Source organism: Schistocerca americana, chromosome X (assembly GCF_021461395.2).
Source record: "Schistocerca americana isolate TAMUIC-IGC-003095 chromosome X, iqSchAmer2.1, whole genome shotgun sequence".
In the NCBI taxonomy this organism is placed as follows: domain Eukaryota; kingdom Metazoa; phylum Arthropoda; class Insecta; order Orthoptera; family Acrididae; genus Schistocerca; species Schistocerca americana.
The window spans coordinates 610801752-610820672 of record NC_060130.1 but is presented as its reverse complement, the minus strand read 5'-3'; the positions used below and the strand labels follow the sequence as shown (position 1 = coordinate 610820672).

Here is an 18921-nt window from a genome sequence, read left to right as displayed (position 1 = left end):
GTTGGTGCACTATATACACATTTGTGAAGAATATTTTACAACAGTCAATACAGGAAATAAATACTGTGATAAAATAACAAGTCATTTTATTTTGAATTTTGCATCCAGACTACAGAAAATACAACTTATATGAATGAAAAACATGCTACAATATGAACAAATAATTTTTGTATAGAAAATGTGAGAGTTCATGAAGCACAATTGTCACCCAAATGCGATGGCAGAGCGCCGTGTTGCCTCCTACCCTGCTAAGACGAGAGGCAAGAGAAGCTATTAAGTGAAATGTATTGAATTGAAATAATACAATAAAACTAATGATTAATTTAGATTGCAGAGAAAACTAATAAATGAACTGTACCTTACGTGTACTCTTTCTAGTCTTTAAGAGAAACATGAGGCTGATGTGTCCTCGCAATTTCTTCAATGTTTGGTGATAAATTTGAAAGACAAACTCTCATTTCCTCATCAATACATTGAAAAGTTCCTCTCTTTTTACATTTAATTGTAATGATGGCAGAAAATCCTAATTCACATAAACATAATGTCAAAAATTGAAGTAAAAGGTTCAGTCATTTTAGATATTGACAATATTCTTCTTTTATATAAATCCAAAAGGCTTCAAGAGACAATTCCTTATGCTTAATCACCAGTCCATGATTATAGTTCAATTCTTTTATCTGGGCGGCTCGCGCATGCCCGCCCAGACGCGGGAGATTGCTGCGTTGCCAGTTCCACATGACGCACGCGTCAAGAGAAGCAGCGCCATAGTATAGCATAGTTCGCAAGCTTACGTTTAGGGGGGAGCGCGCAGTTCATGAAGTAAAGCCATCACGGCCGCATTAACTCTTTCGCTGCTACAAAGACGTGTGCTCCCTGCAGTCCGCACTATGCGCGATTTTGTCACTGCACTGCTCGCCTGTGCAGACACATGGTGTTCCGACTGCTTTGACACTTATCATTCGATCCCACAAAAACTATTTGGCCCAAAAATTTGATTTTTACACATCTTCTTGACTGATAACTTCCCCCATAAATGACTTAATTTTGTTTCGATGTTCAACGCAGTTATTATGCAGCATTAAATATGGTAAACCATTGCACGAAATTTTGAAGAGTTTGCAGAGGTAAAAGTCTATAGCGTATACTTTCCATATGGTCGATTTTAGTTGCCACAATGTTGAGAATGAAATGTGGACAAGTGCTTTAAAATAAAGCCAAAGGCGCACGGTGTAAATAAAACTTATATTACAGTCGCGAAAGACGGAATATTTCTCAATATTACATATGACACCTATGTGGTACTTAAATTAAATGAGATATTGTTATACAGTAAATTTTATATGAAATTTAGGTATCTTGTCCACATTTCATTCTTAACATTGTAGCAACTAAAATCGACCATACGGAAAGTATACGCTATGGACTTTTAACATCTGCAAACTCTTCAAAATTTCGTGCAATGGTTTACTACATTTAATGCTGCACAATAACTGCATTGAACATCGAAACAAAATTGTCATTTATGGGGGGAAGGTATCAGTCAAGAATATGTGTAAAAATCAAATTTTTGGGCCAAATAGTTTTTGTGAAATCATATGATAAGTGTGTCAAAGCAGTGGGAACACCATGTGTCTGCACAGGCGAGCAGTGCAGTGATGACAAAATCGCGCACAGCGCGGAATGCGGGGAGCACGTGTCTGCACCAGCGAAAGGATTAATGAAGAGACAAAGCACTAGAAATTTCAAAAAGCTGCATTCTAACGAATAAAATTCGTGAAGTAAGACACTTCGATATTGTTTTTAAATAAAGAAAATATTATGCATCACACAAGGTTTGAACTCGTAACCTTTTGCTTAGTGGCCCAATACCTTAACCGTTACGCTAACGAAGCTCGTCTGGCAGTATAAGTCCATGAGGAATGTAACATGTCACGCAAAATACTGACAAACACAATTGGTACGACTATGAATTACTCATGCTTCGTCGAAGTACAATAGGAAATAAACAATTACCGCTGTTCTTTATTTCGAAAAAGCGGTTCGTGAGATTGATACAAACACCTTTCCTTACTATCGCCTGAATTAGGAGTCTTATTGCTTGTTTGGTTTAATTAATTAATAGAATATGAAGCAATTGATATAGAGAATGCTTTTTCCAAACTTTCTATAAAAGAAAGTCTGTTACCAAGACATTGCTTTTGTTTTATTACTTTAGTTATGACTGAATGTTTCTAAAACTGGAGACTCTCGTCAGAGCTCTGCAGTGCAGTCGAGATCTGGCAATGTCGTTCTCTGTTCATTGGCTGACTGTGTTTTGTGGCGTCAGATGTGCAGAACGAGCTTAAACTCGGCCGCCAACATAAATGACGCGCACTTTAGTAGATGTAGCTGCCAATTCTTCTTCTTCTTCTTCTTCTTCTTCTTCTGTTAATGTTAAGCCGAAATCACCTGAGGTTTCCATGAATGGGTTTCGAATCCAGTCGTACTGTTTTGTATTGAGGGATGGAAAATATGAACTCAGTTTCTTTTTTAAACTTATTAATGATCTATAACTATTGGAAGTATTTCATTTATCCAAGTGCTCCTTACCAATGGGAACATTTCCAAGTTACCTGAAACAGCTTTTCTTTTCCATATTTGTAGTTTTCTGTGAAACACTTTAATTTTTTTGGTGGATGTGAGAATATTTTCTTCTTTCCCTTGCATATTAGTGTTCAAAATATTGAACTGCTGAAATATATCGGCCAAATACAGCAATCTGGCAGTCCAAAATTCACTCGGAAGGAGGTTGCAAAAAGTAAATGTTTCATTTCTTCAAAAAACACGAAGTTCTTGTCGTACCTCATACACACATGTAAGTACTTTCCCCCTCGACAACCACGTGACTTCTGTGTGTAAAACCAACCGTCTGTGTTCTGACTCCATATTGATACAAAGTTTTTCGAATAAACGTGTTTTGACAGGTCTTGTTTTAATGAAATTTACTATAAGAACAACTTGCTGTAAGACTTCTCTCAATTTTTCTCCCAATGTTATTGCTATTAAGGCCTCCCTGTGAAGGAGGCAGTGAGTTACGATAACATCTTCATTTATTTTAATTTTTTAATTTTTACACAAAACAAATAATGTTCTTAACACAGCCTACCATTGAAGGGGCGTGACCTGTACAAAAGACTGTACACGACTTCCATATTAACTGCCATTTATTAAGATAATTATTTAAAATGTTGAAAATGTCCTCACCTTTAGTAGACACACTTAATTCTTTGCAAAAAAGAAACTGATTTACTATTTGATCTTGATTAATGAAACGGACAAATGCTAATAGTTGTGATTGGTTGGTAATGTCTGTTGATTCATCAACTTGCAATGCAAAGTTTGAGTGCTTGAGTTTATTACAGCATACATTTTTCTCAATATTAGTAGACATTCGTATAATACACCTGTTAACTGTATCGTTCAACAAAGGAATTGTGCTTATTTTCGTAGCTGCTTCATTTCCTAGCATCGCCATGCTCATTTTTTTTGCAAACAGACAAAATAAGCGACTCGCCAATGATATGAGTTTTCATACTCTTTACTATTAGTTCAGGTACTTGGTGGGAAGCGATCAAAACTTTATCAGAGACAGACATTACACTTTTAAAAGAATTTGCTGCCCTTGTTTGCTGTTAAGACAATCTCTTGAAACAGCTTACAGGTTTATCTTGTCAATAAGAATGCAATGTTTTAAAATGTTTGCTCAGTTCACTAAGAAGCAGAGATTCATTTGCTATTTTATACCCACATAATAAGCCTAGTGGTAAAGGATAACCCTCACTCCCAGCTCAAGTGAAACTATAGCTCAAGTAGCTTTCATTGTACTTACAAGTAGGCCGCTCTTTTGCAGTTTTCCTTGCACTTAGCATTTATTCATTTCCAGAATTAGTTTCTTCAATGGCATGTGCTTGTTTTTCAGAAATCTGCCCATTTTATATGATTGTATTTTGCATATAAGATTCGCTTCTAGTGCTTTGAAAATAAGCAGTACACTGTACACAAATCATGAGCCCCACGTACAGCATGACACCTCACTGACACATCACCTGAAAGCTCTGCGATAATGTGGAGCACACACCAGTGGAAACATGTTTTCCTTCTGGGCATGGAATCTTGTGCCTCCAAGGGTTAACAGTGCTGCCAACGATAATTTTCAAGTTCTGTTAACCTTGCTGGAAGCTTCTGTCTTGAATCCACTGGAGATCACTAAACTGCAGTGGAAATGAAGCTCAGAAGCAAGGCTTCATGAACAGTGATGATCATGTTCACATGTACTACTCATCTGCAGCAAAGAACATGAAATGAAATTCTTTTAGTCATGGATAGCTCGAGATCAAATAGTAAGCAGCTCTCATACATAATTTCCTCTCCCAGTTTCTCATTTCAATAATATTTTATTGACAACAGGAAGGCATCCATTTTCAATAAAATATTATTAAAAAGTGACTGGTTGTGTATGTTGTTTATAATTTTTTTATACACTGTCACAGTACCTCAATAGGTCATAATGACCAATAATAATAATAATGATAATAATAATAATAATATGCAATTCACTTCCTACGTACTGTTGCAATGCCACTTGGAGTTAGGAGGAATAAGTTTGCAGTCATTGGGAACAAGAAACCTTCCGAATTCTGTGGACAGCTCGTGATCACATGTGTAGCACACAAGGCTCAATTTCAGCATGCCTACCGTCATAAAAGAAAAACATCCATAGTCAAATCAACTGCTAAACAAAAGTACGACACAATCAGATAATATTCGTAAGAGTTTCCGTCGGAAAAATCCGTCAGTCCTCAAATATTTTTTCAGCCTTTTCTCCTGATTCTGAACATTTTTATCTCACCAGAAATCCATTAATACTTGACAACACTGTGGATTAACTCAATGTTTATTTACAAATTTCAAGAGCGACACATGTGTCATACCGTTCGGTTATGGAAAGAAAGCTTGGAATGAGGTGTGCGAAAATAATTTGCACAGCGCCTACAGGGCGAGGGGTGGTGAGAGTGGGTATGGTTAGGAAAATTTCACAACCAGTGCTAGTCATCTTCCATCCACAGATGCCTGTGCACCTGGTACTGACCAGTGACTAAGATAGTTATATTTCACACACTAAAGTGAAGAAGGTTCGCTAAAAGCACATTATTTCTATCAAAAATTGTGAAATTAAGTTCATGCTGTTGTAGTACAGTTATAGTGCAAGGAGTTGAAGAAATTGGCATGTGAGGCATTTATTAATTATGAATGACCATGAAGCATTATATTGTAAGAAACTTGCAGTCCATGGTTGCAGTCTTGGACTGCAAGTTTTTTTGCAATGTATCAAATAAGTTACTGTGTTGGCCACGCCAAACTTTACCATGGATGAAGTGTTACATTTATAAATGCAGTTACAGTCATTATTAAATGCATTAATCACTCCCACTACTGCATATTGTTATGATTGTAGCAATGTGAAAATTATCTAACCATTCTGTTTCTCCAGACCACAGCATTGTGCCATCTGAATAATTATTTTTCTCACCCCACTGCGAATTACACTTTCCCTAGAATTCCTTACACTTCTCGGTGGTGTAAGGGATGACCTCGATAGGCTAGCAATGGCTTTATCATCACTCATTATTTTTAAATACCTTTGCCCAGTACCCAAACAGGTGCTACTGTTAGATAGCTAAGATCAGCAGCAATGGAAGAGAGAAGACAGTCGGTATGAAACGTTCTGAATACTGTCGACACTGCAAGAAGAATAAGCTACCTTGTTTATTAAGCAAACTGAACTATTCGACATAACTTAAGGACTCGTTCCATATTATACCTGTTGTGAAATGGATAAAACTGAGTAGCTATATGTTCTTTTATATGGCCATATGTTTTCCTAAAATATTGTAGGGCACACCCTTAAGTGTTTTAGGGCACACCAGTGGACCCTGGCGCACACTTTGAGAACCACTGCTTTAGTATTTAATGTTTCGATGAATTGATTCACCAATAGGTTCCACTGTAGTGGGGACAAAACCTCTCCTTGGGGACATTCTCTGGTGGTGTTGATCACCAACAGCATGTTCTTCTGCATCTCTAACCATAGATTCCAAAGTCATATTATTAAAGCCCCTCTTGCTATAGAGGAAATGTAGCAAGCAATTTCATGAAAGTTCAGAACTTTTTCCACCTTCCCAATAAGTTGAAGTGCTGTGTCACATGGTTTGCCTGGTTGATGTGTGTGTTGGTTTGCATGTGAAGGAACCTCAGTTAACCTCCTTTCACGAACATGCACATTAACCAGTTTTTCTAAGGTCTTTAGGAGAAGGGAGGACAGATTGGTTAGTTTTGTATCCTTAGCCTTGGTATGATTAATTGTCCCTGGCTTTGGAATGAAAACTACCGTCACTGTTCTCCAACAGATAGGAATGACTCCTGCTGTTAAGCTGACTCCAAACCCTCTTCCTAATAAATTAATTAATCCCTGTCGTTTGGATTGCAGTAAAGCTGGGTCTAGTGAACTGACTGGTTGAAACATCCACCCAACCATTAGATTTTTTTAAAAGTCAACACCTTCTTTGGCAGACTCCCAGCTCTTCCTTTGGTTACCTGTAAACCAGTACCTTCCAGGGATGTCTGTTATCTGCCACAGTGCATTGAGGGCAGTGAGTACTGAGGAGCACATCCAGTGTCTCAATTGCTTTCTTGTTTACCCACCATCATGTCTCCTTAGAGTGCCTTCTGTCTTTAGCTGAACCTTCCAGGGTGATAGTTTCGCTTGCTTCATCACAAGGTTGTATTTGCAAGGGTATTCCAGTATATTACCCATTGTTCTTTCCTTCTTGCAGTGCTGAACAGTTTTCTTACACGCTTTATTTGCCATTCAAGATTGTATTCCAGCAAGGTACATTCCAAGTTGTTCTCTTCTTGGTTATGAGACATTTTTTTAAGTATGAGGTGACAATGGCAGATGTCACTTTATGAGCCATTTCCTGTAAATCTACTGGATTTATTATCGAACTTGTAATTTAAAGTAAGTGTGAGTTTAGGTCCTTCCTAGATGAGTTCCATCAGTTTTCATAGGACTCCCATAGATCATAGTCTGTTTAACACCAATTTCAACCTCAATAAACATGGGGTCAGATAAGGATGGCTTCATTGCTACATGCCATTGTTTGACATAACTGCCTATTAAAATGAACACAAAAGTTACCTCAATTTCTTCTTCCCTTTGTCTGTTCTTGAAGATGGGTTCCTTACCCATATTCAAGACCTCTAGATGGCTCTCCAATAGGTATTCAGGTAAGTACTCACCTCCGGTGTTTGTGTCGCTGCTTCTTAACAAACAGTTGTTCATTAAGCTGTAAGCAGCTGTGTACCATTCTCCTCAATTCCTAGGAAGAAGCAGCACTGTCTTCATAAGGAATGTAAGCTGAGGCCAATACAATTTCCCGTTGTGCTTCCTTGCTAATGCTGTTTCATCCTGATAGTCACTAAGTTCCATCATTGGCATGAAAGGAATTCAATTCTTGACATAAATGTATGTTCTGTAGTTGTTTTTTAGATTTCTAGCTTAAATCACGTAAGCCCAGTTCCTCTGATACCTGATACACCCCCTTTATATAAATAGGATTCCTGGATCAGGGCCATGTCCACTTCCTGTCTTCAGACGATGACTCAGGGTGGCCTTGTCCCTTCACTGTGTTGGAGGTTTATCTGTAACACTTGTAGTCATCAGCTTGCTACCATTATCATTTCCAATGTCTTTAATTATCCTGCCAGTAATGTGCAAGATTGCTAAATACAGTTCCTGGTCCTGTTCTTGCATAGTCCTCAGGAATTCATCAGCTATTTCTGCCATAAGGGTTTGGCTGTTAGATACACCCTTCCATCTAATTTCTCTCTAGTTCTCTGAAACCTTCTGGTTCTGTGCACATATTTTCTGAAACAAAGTCTTTGGAGGAGCATCCTTAAGAAATTTCAGTATCCAAATTAATATCTCTGCAGCCTTGAAGAGTTCAGCTGGTTCAGCTGCTGTCTTGACCAGAAACTTCGCCTCCTCCCATGGAGATATTTGGGTCACTATTGCTTTGAGCCAATCCAGTCTGCTGTTCCCATCCCCTCAGGAAGAGTAGAGCACCTTCATCCAGATAGACCTTTCTGATTATGGGGCCTGTACTCCCCCCCCCCCCCCCCTTCCACCCAATCTTATCAAAGAGAGTATCTGAACTAGTGCCTCATGCTGTGGGGTGATGTTGACTAGTGGATGATAATTGCTATCCTAAAAACAGGGACTGCACTACTGCTTGTACACAATAACCGGACAATTTTAATGGTGCTGCCAGAAGTGGAGAAAATTGGTACTAGCTGAAATATCTTGGTTTATGTCGGAGCACTGCCAATGTTAAGCTGCTCCCAGTTACAAAATATTACTGCAAACATTGTTAGGGATAAGGGTAACAATGCCAGCACTGTACCAAGGAGGCTACACTACCTTCCCCTCACCCTGCCTTTCACCTTGGTAGTCTTAATGTGGGGGTAGGGTGTGCTTCCTGTCATTACTGACATCCATAGCACAAATTGCCAGCTTCTCATGGACAAACAGTACGTATTATGTCTGATGTAATTGATACTCTGAATCTAAACTGGGAAAACAATGAATGCACGTAGTTCTGAGCATAAAACTAAACATTAACAACAACAACAAAGCAAAAGATGCTTCTTGAAGTGTCTTCCAAAACTTATCAATTAGCACCATAGAAATTAAATACTTCTTTAGAAAAATTACTGTGGCAAATCTTCTTGAACACTGTGGTAAACAGCACAGTCTTACAAAAGTCAGTAACTGGAAAATAAATAATGAATGAAATTACAATGAAATCAGACCATTAGCTGCTTGCAGGTGTTGATAAATATCAACAGGGACAGTTGAAAATGTGTGCCCCAACTGGAGCTCAAACCCGAGATCTCATGCTTACACAGCAGACGCTCTATCCGACTGAGCCATCGAGGACACAGAGGATAGTGTGACTGCAGGGACTTATCTCTGGCATGCTCCCCATGAGACCCACATTTCCAACTTACTGTCCACACACACTACATTTGTAGTGCCCCTGGCCACAATACTCATTACTCAGGGCAGTCAATCTACCGATTACCGTAAGAGTTTGAGCAATGTGAGTGCATCTGCACTGAAGAAGATAATTGGCTGGTAAACCTTATCTATATGAAGATATATCTGTTCTTTCGGACATGCCCGAAAGAAGAGATACCATTGGCGATCTTGCAGCTCTCGAAGAATGAAATCCAGACCATTAACTGCTTACAGGCATTGATAAATATCAATTGGGGACACCTGTAAGCAGCTAATGGTTGGGATTTCATTGTACTTTCATTCTTCGAGAGCTGCAAGGTCACCAATGTTATCTGTTCTTTGGTACATGTCTGAAAGAACAGGTACCATATTCAGATAATGAATAATGAAGTAGCTTGCTGGATGTTATAACAGGTAGAACAAAAGTTAAAGTTCAGACAATCCACTGTAGAGTGCATTTGTTGTGAATGAATGCTAAGTCTGTGCTGAGCACAAGTAATGAAAAAGTGAATGTTCCTAGTTACAGTCAATGAAACAATGACAGTCTAGACATGCTGAGCTGGCAGAGTCTGGTCCCTGGGGGCGCATTGTCTTGGTTGAAGAGAGCGGTGGATGTGGACTAGACAGCGACAAAGGCAGTGGCTCTAGTGAAGTTCATCACTTCCGGGCTGGCGGTGTCCCTGCTGCCTGCTGTCCCCGTGCGAGCTTAAATCCTCGATGTAAGGAGTACTGCATTTTTGTGCTTGGCTGGGCCGTGGAAGCAGAACATAGTCTTGAATGATGCACTTTGCGCATGATGATTGAGATTTTGATGTGGCTGCCAGTGTTGCCTTTTACTGGTCTACTCCAGAGGTTCCCAAACTTTCGTTTGTCACGGCCCCCCTTCTGCCGAAAAGAAAACTTCCGTGGCCCCCCCCCCCCACACACACACAAAAGAGATTTTTATTAATTATCAAGAAACTATTGAAAAATTTGTGATGGTGACGTCATGTAACATGGTGGGCTGTTAATGTATGGAGTCGCAGTTATTAAATCGTCAGTCTAGTCTTGTGATTATAAGCCACTCGGAAAGTAAAGAAAGTCCTTGGTAAACAAGGAAAAATATTTGCGACGTTTGCAGATTAGTGGATGCGGCTATTATTTTAAGTTGAGTGTAGCTTATTACTTTCACTCATTATCAAAAATAGTCACTCAGTCACGGTGTTAACGAACATCACTGATTTGTACGCCTATAGCGCTCCCCATTGTCATTGCGCATAGGTTGGCATTTATGTCAATGACGACAGCAACCGAACGGCGACAAAGGCTCAGTTCCCAGAACCAGACAAAAAATAAAAAAATTAGTTTTACGCAATAATCGTGCAGACTACACAGAACTTTAAAAAATATGAATAAAACAACTTCCTTACCTTGATTACATTCCCTTGCTGCACACCATTTCTTCACCCATATACGATTTTAGGACTACTCTTCGCTTGCCATATCTAGGATAAACTTTCGCTGTGTCTTCATGCAGAAGAAATACTATTATTAGTTGAAATAACATACCACACGTAATATCAGAATCCATAAGGATCACACGCAGTATTTATATTTAAATCAGATTCACTATGTTTATTTTATATAATTTCTTCGAAATAATTTTTTATAATTTTACAGTATTACCTACATGTAAGGATAGTTAGGAGGAAAATAACAAGTTCTCTTATAATGTGACGTATTTATTATAAAAATATTATTTCCACACACATATGGCAAGAAACAAACAAATAAATCAATGTGAAGGATGAGCTTGCATATTTTTTACAAGATTTTGAATTCTTGGCTGAATAGTAGAAACTGCGCAACATAAATCATTGGCAATACTGAGTTTGCTTCTAAGCTTATTTTTTATCGCCACTACTGCTGAAAATGCTCTTTCGCACAAATAAGTGCTTGAAAATGGTAGCTACAGTTTCAGTGCTTGTTCTGCTGTGCTGGGATACACCATGAGATATTTCACCCAAAGTAAAGGCTTATCCATTTTCTCAAAGTCATACTTCGCTGCAGAATCATTTTTAATTTCTAAGACTTCCCCTTGTAGTCTGTCTGGCAACACATCCATGTCAACATGAAATGGATCCGTCGCTAACCTATAATAAATTTTATTTAATTTAAACTGGGAAAACAATGAATGCACGTAGTTCTGAGCATAAAACTAAACATTAACAACAACAACAAAGCAAAAGATGCTTCTTGAAGTGTCTTCCAAAACTTATCAATTAGCACCATAGAAATTAAATACTTCTTTAGAAAAATTACTGTGGCAAATCTTCTTGAACACTGTGGTAAACAGCACAGTCTTACAAAAGTCAGTAACTGGAAAATAAATAATGAATGAAATTACAATGAAATCAGACCATTAGCTGCTTGCAGGTGTTGATAAATATCAACAGGGACAGTTGAAAATGTGTGCCCCAACTGGAGCTCAAACCCGAGATCTCATGCTTACACAGCAGACGCTCTATCCGACTGAGCCATCGAGGACACAGAGGATAGTGTGACTACAGGGACTTATCTCTGGCATGCTCCCCATGAGACCCACATTTCCAACTTACTGTCCACACACACTACATTTGTAGTGCCCCTGGCCACAATACTCATTACTCAGGGCAGTCAATCTACCGATTACCGTAAGAGTTTGAGCAATGTGAGTGCATCTGCACTGAAGAAGATAATTGGCTGGTAAACCTTATCTATATGAAGATATATCTGTTCTTTCGGACATGCCCGAAAGAAGAGATACCATTGGCGATCTTGCAGCTCTCGAAGAATGAAATCCAGACCATTAACTGCTTACAGGCATTGATAAATATCAATGGGGACACCTGTAAGCAGCTAATGGTTGGGATTTCATTGTACTTTCATTCTTCGAGAGCTGCAAGGTCACCAATGTTATCTGTTCTTTGGTACATGTCTGAAAGAACAGGTACCATATTCAGATAATGAATAATGAAGTAGCTTGCTGGATGTTATAACAGGTAGAACAAAAGTTAAAGTTCAGACAATCCACTGTAGAGTGCATTTGTTGTGAATGAATGCTAAGTCTGTGCTGAGCACAAGTAATGAAAAAGTGAATGTTCCTAGTTACAGTCAATGAAACAATGACAGTCTAGACATGCTGAGCTGGCAGAGTCTGGTCCCTGGGGGCGCATTGTCTTGGTTGAAGAGAGCGGTGGATGTGGACTAGACAGCGACAAAGGCAGTGGCTCTAGTGAAGTTCATCACTTCCGGGCTGGCGGTGTCCCTGCTGCCTGCTGTCCCCGTGCGAGCTTAAATCCTCGATGTAAGGAGTACTGCATTTTTGTGCTTGGCTGGGCCGTGGAAGCAGAACATAGTCTTGAATGATGCACTTTGCGCATGATGATTGAGATTTTGATGTGGCTGCCAGTGTTGCCTTTTACTGGTCTACTCCAGAGGTTCCCAAACTTTCGTTTGTCACGGCCCCCCTTCTGCCGAAAAGAAAACTTCCGTGGCCCCCCCCCCCCCCCCCCCACACACAAAAAAGAGATTTTTATTAATTATCAAGAAACTATTGAAAAATTTGTGATGGTGACGTCATGTAACATGGTGGGCTGTTAATGTATGGAGTCGCAGTTATTAAATCGTCAGTCTAGTCTTGTGATTATAAGCCACTCGGAAAGTAAAGAAAGTCCTTGGTAAACAAGGAAAAATATTTGCGACGTTTGCAGATTAGTGGATGCGGCTATTATTTTAAGTTGAGTGTAGCTTATTACTTTCACTCATTATCAAAAATAGTCACTCAGTCACGGTGTTAACGAACATCACTGATTTGTACGCCTATAGCGCTCCCCATTGTCATTGCGCATAGGTTGGCATTTATGTCAATGACGACAGCAACCGAACGGCGACAAAGGCCCAGTTCCCAGAACCAGACAAAAAATAAAAAAATTAGTTTTACGCAATAATCGTGCAGACTACACAGAACTTTAAAAAATATGAATAAAACAACTTCCTTACCTTGATTACATTCCCTTGCTGCACACCATTTCTTCACCCATATACGATTTTAGGACTACTCTTCGCTTGCCATATCTAGGATAAACTTTCGCTGTGTCTTCATGCAGAAGAAATACTATTATTAGTTGAAATAACATACCACACGTAATATCAGAATCCATAAGGATCACACGCAGTATTTATATTTAAATCAGATTCACTATGTTTATTTTATATAATTTCTTCGAAATAATTTTTTATAATTTTACAGTATTACCTACATGTAAGGATAGTTAGGAGGAAAATAACAAGTTCTCTTATAATGTGACGTATTTATTATAAAAATATTATTTCCACACACATATGGCAAGAAACAAACAAATAAATCAATGTGAAGGATGAGCTTGCATATTTTTTACAAGATTTTGAATTCTTGGCTGAATAGTAGAAACTGCGCAACATAAATCATTGGCAATACTGAGTTTGCTTCTAAGCTTATTTTTTATCGCCACTACTGCTGAAAATGCTCTTTCGCACAAATAAGTGCTTGAAAATGGTAGCTACAGTTTCAGTGCTTGTTCTGCTGTGCTGGGATACACCATGAGATATTTCACCCAAAGTAAAGGCTTATCCATTTTCTCAAAGTCATACTTCGCTGCAGAATCATTTTTAATTTCTAAGACTTCCCCTTGTAGTCTGTCTGGCAGCACATCCATGTCAACATGAAATGGATCCGTCGCTAACCTATAATAAATTTTATCATCACAACTGTTAGGGAAGTATCATTTGAATTCATCAGTGAGGTGCTGCAAATGGTTTGATATTTTACTCTTAATATCAGTATCTTTAAAATCGTTTTGAAATCAGCCTTCTTCCACGATTCCAAACAATCTGGGAAAGCAGGAATAATTGCAGGCTAAAATTTTACGTTTCCATAGTTGCAACTTATCAGTAAACGCTTTGATGGCATCCCGATGAAAAATTATGTTTGACTCTCCACCTTGTAATTTCAGATTCAATGTGTTTAAAGATTCGAAAATATCTGACAGATAAGTCAATGCAACATGAACACCGAGCTTTCTAAATTCCACGTACAATTCAGTTTGTTTGTTATTTTCCAAAAACTGCATCACTTCGTCTCGAAGTTCAAATAATCTTCCTAGCATATTTCCTTTTGAGAGCCAGCGTACTTCTGTATGAAGTACTCTGCTCAGAACAAACACTTGTACTTGTTTCGCACTCATGTCGTGCACATTTTTCTGGTGACAAAGGGCATAACCCTGGCGTCCAAATTACGAACCCGCCAGTTCATTTGAAGCTTATACAGTCTATTAAAGTCACTGTAATCGCATCACATGGGTATCCGCGGGTTGACAGGGTAATAAAACGGCATTTTTGCAGTTACGCAGTATAAGTGATTATTACTCTGATGAACATAGCCTACTACGGCTAAAAGTTATAACATGATTATGTTCAGTTCATGTGTACAAATGTACGGAATAGTTAATACCTGACTTTCCTGTTTTCCAATTGTCAGAAGTAAGTTGTTTACAAATCTGATATATTAGAATTAACGCATATCGCCTTCGTAATTTTGAGAATTTCTGTGTGTGACATTCTAAACATGACATTCTAAATGTGATCTTCAGAAGCTGTATGTTCTAGGATAGGTTATTGAGATAGGATTGCAGGAAGTGGGACGCCAAACGATTGCATTTAGCACCATAATCCATCATTAATACCTGCTCATTCATTTCTATTAAAATATTGATACTAAAAAGAAATATTAAGTTTATAGCGCTAACTCCACCTGCAACCCCCTTGCAACATCATCACGCCCCCCCCCCCCCCCCCCCCCCCCAGGGGGGCGCGCCCCCCAGTTTGGGAACCTCTGGTCTACTCACTGACTTCTTGGCCTGCCACGGTTTAAAAGGAGCTGCGAGCATTTGAATCATGTGGCCGGCAGACATGCAGCTGCTGGTGTTCTTTGTTAGGAATTCCACAGTAGTACTATCGATCTGTTTTGCCATTTATCACCTCGGATTTTTCTGTATCCAAATATTTTGAGTATTGGGAGTATTTAACTTCTCCCTTGTTCTCTTGTTCCTTTTCTTTTAAGTGGAAGGGGTCTGTATACCCCCTTAATTCTGAGGCACTCTCTTTCCTGGAGGTCTTAGGTTTGAGTCCTATCAATTCCTTCCATTTATGTTTTGGAAGGCTTCTTTTTCTTTTTATTCTTTGAGAAATTTTCTCTTCTGAACCCCAGTCATATATTTGATCTTGATCCGGTCCAGTTCGTGGAGTGGTCTGTCACCCAATCTGGCTGTTGAAACAGTTTCCATCAGTTCGAGCCCTGATGCTTGGGTGCTTGAGGTCTCATCAAGTCCGTCAGTTTTTGTTTTGTCTTCTGTGTTTACCATTCTGGTCCCACAAGAATTGAGGAAATACGGGTCGACACTAGCAAAGCCCCGTGCAGTTCAAGGCTAATTACTCAGGCAGGTTGCCTGGTATCCCGGGTAGCCGAGCAGTTCTAGGCGCTACAGTCTGGAACCGCACGACCGCTACGGTCGCAGGTTCGAATCCTGCCTCGGGCATGGATGTTTGTGATGTCCTTAGGTTAGTTAGGTTTAAGTAGTTCTAAGTTCTAGGGGACTTATGACCTCAGCAGTTCAGTCCCATAGTGCTCAGAGTCAAGCCACACACCCCTCGGCATGGATCACATCATACTTTGGGAATGGATGTGGGAGAGATGGGGCATTGTGGGACATGTTCCATCTGGTTCATCCACTCGGACCTGTCTAGGGAGAGAGACCTTGGCAGTAACTGCTCTACAGCTGGCATAGCCCTCAGATTCATACGAATAAGGAAGTCTCTTCATCCGTACAGCCGATGCTGAGACAATTCGGTGTACCCAGGAGAGGGTTTGTTGCCATACTAAGGATTTGAGTGTCAAATGTTTTCTGGGGGGTAAGTTTATCCTTCTTGCATGGATACGTTCAGTGGGCAAAGGCAGTGAGTCTCTTTTGGATCTGACACTAAATTGATAATTTCTAGTAACCAATGAACTATTTTTATTAGAGTTCAATTAATATTTAGTTTGATTCCCTGGCCAGTGAACTACAATTTATTATTATTTTCATGTTGCTATTATAGGAGGTGGAATCCAAAATTTTCGGGACTGGTGCTACCATCTGGAAAGTAGTAGTAGATCTTTGCACTGCTAGGTGGTGAAAGCTGCATATCTGGTGAGTCAGTGTGCGGAGTGGCATTCAGCTGGGAGGACATATTGTGTGTCCTCAGTGATTTCCGTAATACTCTGTGTATGGTGTGTGGCGATTTTACGATGGATCCGGGAACAGAACAGTGTGTGTGTTGTAACAAATTCTGTGCGAATCTCGGGAAAAGTACTACGGAGAACCTTGCAATGATTCAACTGGATTTACGGTTATGACCCAGACACAAAGCCACATTCGTCCCAGTGGAAGAGCTTGGGCTCTCCAAGACCCAAAAAAAGCGAGACGTGCAGAGCAAAGTGAAGAGCATGATCATTGTTTTCTTTGATACCAAGGGAATTGTGCGCAAAGAATTTGTCCCACCCAACCAAACAGTGAATTCTGCATACTAATGTGACATTTTGCAACGGGTCCGTGCAAACGTGCAGCGATGACGGCCCAAACTTTGGCATCGAGGAAACTGACTGCTGCATCGTGGCAAAGTACCCTGTGACACGTCCTTGCTCACCAGGACCTTTTTGGCAAAAAACAACATGGGGGTTGTACCCCACACTCCGTACTCACCAGATTCGGCACCTTGGGACTTCGCGGTATCCCCAAAACTGAAACTCATGTTGAAAGGCTGTCGGTTCGACACTCTAGAGAGGTGTCAAGAAGCATCACTGGCGGAGATAAACACCCTCAAGGAACAGGACTTCCAGAAAAGGTTTGACCGGTGGCAGAAGTGCTGGGACCGGTGTGTTCGTGCGGATGGGAACTACTTCGAGGGTGATGGTAACCATTAGTCCAAAGGTAAGGTTTTCAACAGATGGCAGCACCAGTCCTGAAAATTTTGGATAGCACCTCGTAGTGAAATCATTCCTCCCTGCAAACCATTATTGTATGGGCAGAAGATTTTTCATACTGGTATGCATAGTACTTCCTATTCCTAATATTAATGTCTTAAGTAAGCAATCAGAATATTGTAATAATCATGTGCCAGGGCATTGCCATCTTTAGCAATGACTGACAGAGCTCACACTATGAGAAGCAGCAGGACCATACAGTTTAACTATTCTACCTGTAAGCTAGCTATAATCATTACTCAGGTTGTTACAGTCTGTTCACCAAATGTTTTCCAAAATGACATGCAGTTATCAGAATTCAATGTACACAAGGAATTACTTGACTATGATTCATGTGTGATGTAAGAGTAGTTACAAACAATTTTCTATGTGTAGACATGTTCTTCATACAAGCTGTGATAAAACACATAACTTCATAGAACATTCTGTTAGTGTGTGGAATATTTCAACATTATTTACCAAAATGGCAAAACACTTTAAATGAGTATGCTCTGAGAGTTAAACAGCTTTCTTACTGTCTGGATGCCACCTGTATTGTTCTCAGTGCTGCAGCACACAGGCTAAAAGCTAGTTATTGCTCAAAAAAGATATCTGAAAGTAGATTTTCAGTTCTTAAGATAGAGCTATTCTTTCTTATGCTACAACCTATACTTTAGAGTGTCAAAATTTAGTAACAGTTGAACACTTTGTGAAGAACTTGATTTCCAGCTTTTCGTGAGCAGATGCTGTACCGTTAGGCACACTTAACAGCCTGACTGAAAGTTTGTGTCCCTCAATATTCTCTCCCACATGCTGACCATGTATATCCAGAGGTTTTCCCATCAAGGGCAAAAATTGAGTGTTTGAAAGTTGTTGCAAAGTTATTAATTTTGATGTGCTCCTGTAGTAATTCAAATCTACACAGCCCGTACTCCACATAATTAACTTGATGGCGTGTTTTAGTGTAATTTGGCACCTCTGTATTTCTGTAAGATACTGTAAATGATACTAAGTATTCATATTTGGTGTAATTATTAGAGGTATTCTGATTAATATTGGAGAATATATTGAAAAACGGTCTTCATTCATATGGCAAACATTCTATACATGAAAAACTTTATTTTGAACGCATTTTAAATTTAATTTATTGAGGACTTGCACAAATTATAAATTATTCAGTAGAACAAAAACCAGTCCATGTTTCAAATCATTACTTTTTATTCATTCGGTGACTTGTTTTGGACCGAGACCCATTTTCAAATCATCAATTCCTGAAGATGCCAAAACTGTACACACATTTGGCATCTTCAGAAATGCCATTTTCGATCTTGTTGTGATGATTTGAAAATGGGTCTCACCTCGAAACTAGTCATCAAATGAATAAAAAATAATAATTTGCAACTTAGTCTGGTTTTTTGTTCTACTGACTAACAGAAGTTGCTGACCAAGCTACTTCAGCATGTTGGAAGTTTTTATAAATTGTAGTTTATGAACTAATATGAAATATGAAATATTTTACAGTTTGAGTTTACTGGAGAACGATTTGAATGTGTTACATAGTACACTGCAGTTACCACTCCTGGAGCCACTGACTCCTGACAAACTTGAAAAATTAACTATTCTGACAATGGCAAGTTTGTACATAGCTGTATCTGTAGCAACTGCTGCAACAATACATGGGATAATGATGTCTTCAGTTCCAAAGCAGTCTGGTAAGAATTTATTTTGGAAAAAAACTGAATTATTA

At 39.2% G+C, this 18921-nt stretch overlaps 1 protein-coding gene across 1 annotated transcript in view; it reads left to right on the top strand.

The window, feature by feature from the left end:
* Positions 1 to 18921, top strand: part of LOC124556456 (protein purity of essence) — a 443522-nt gene that overhangs the window by 79467 nt on the left and 345134 nt on the right. The window contains exon 6 of the mRNA XM_047130407.1: positions 18696 to 18886. Coding sequence (XP_046986363.1) covers positions 18696 to 18886 — 191 coding nt within the window. The remainder of the gene's footprint in view (positions 1 to 18695; positions 18887 to 18921) is intronic.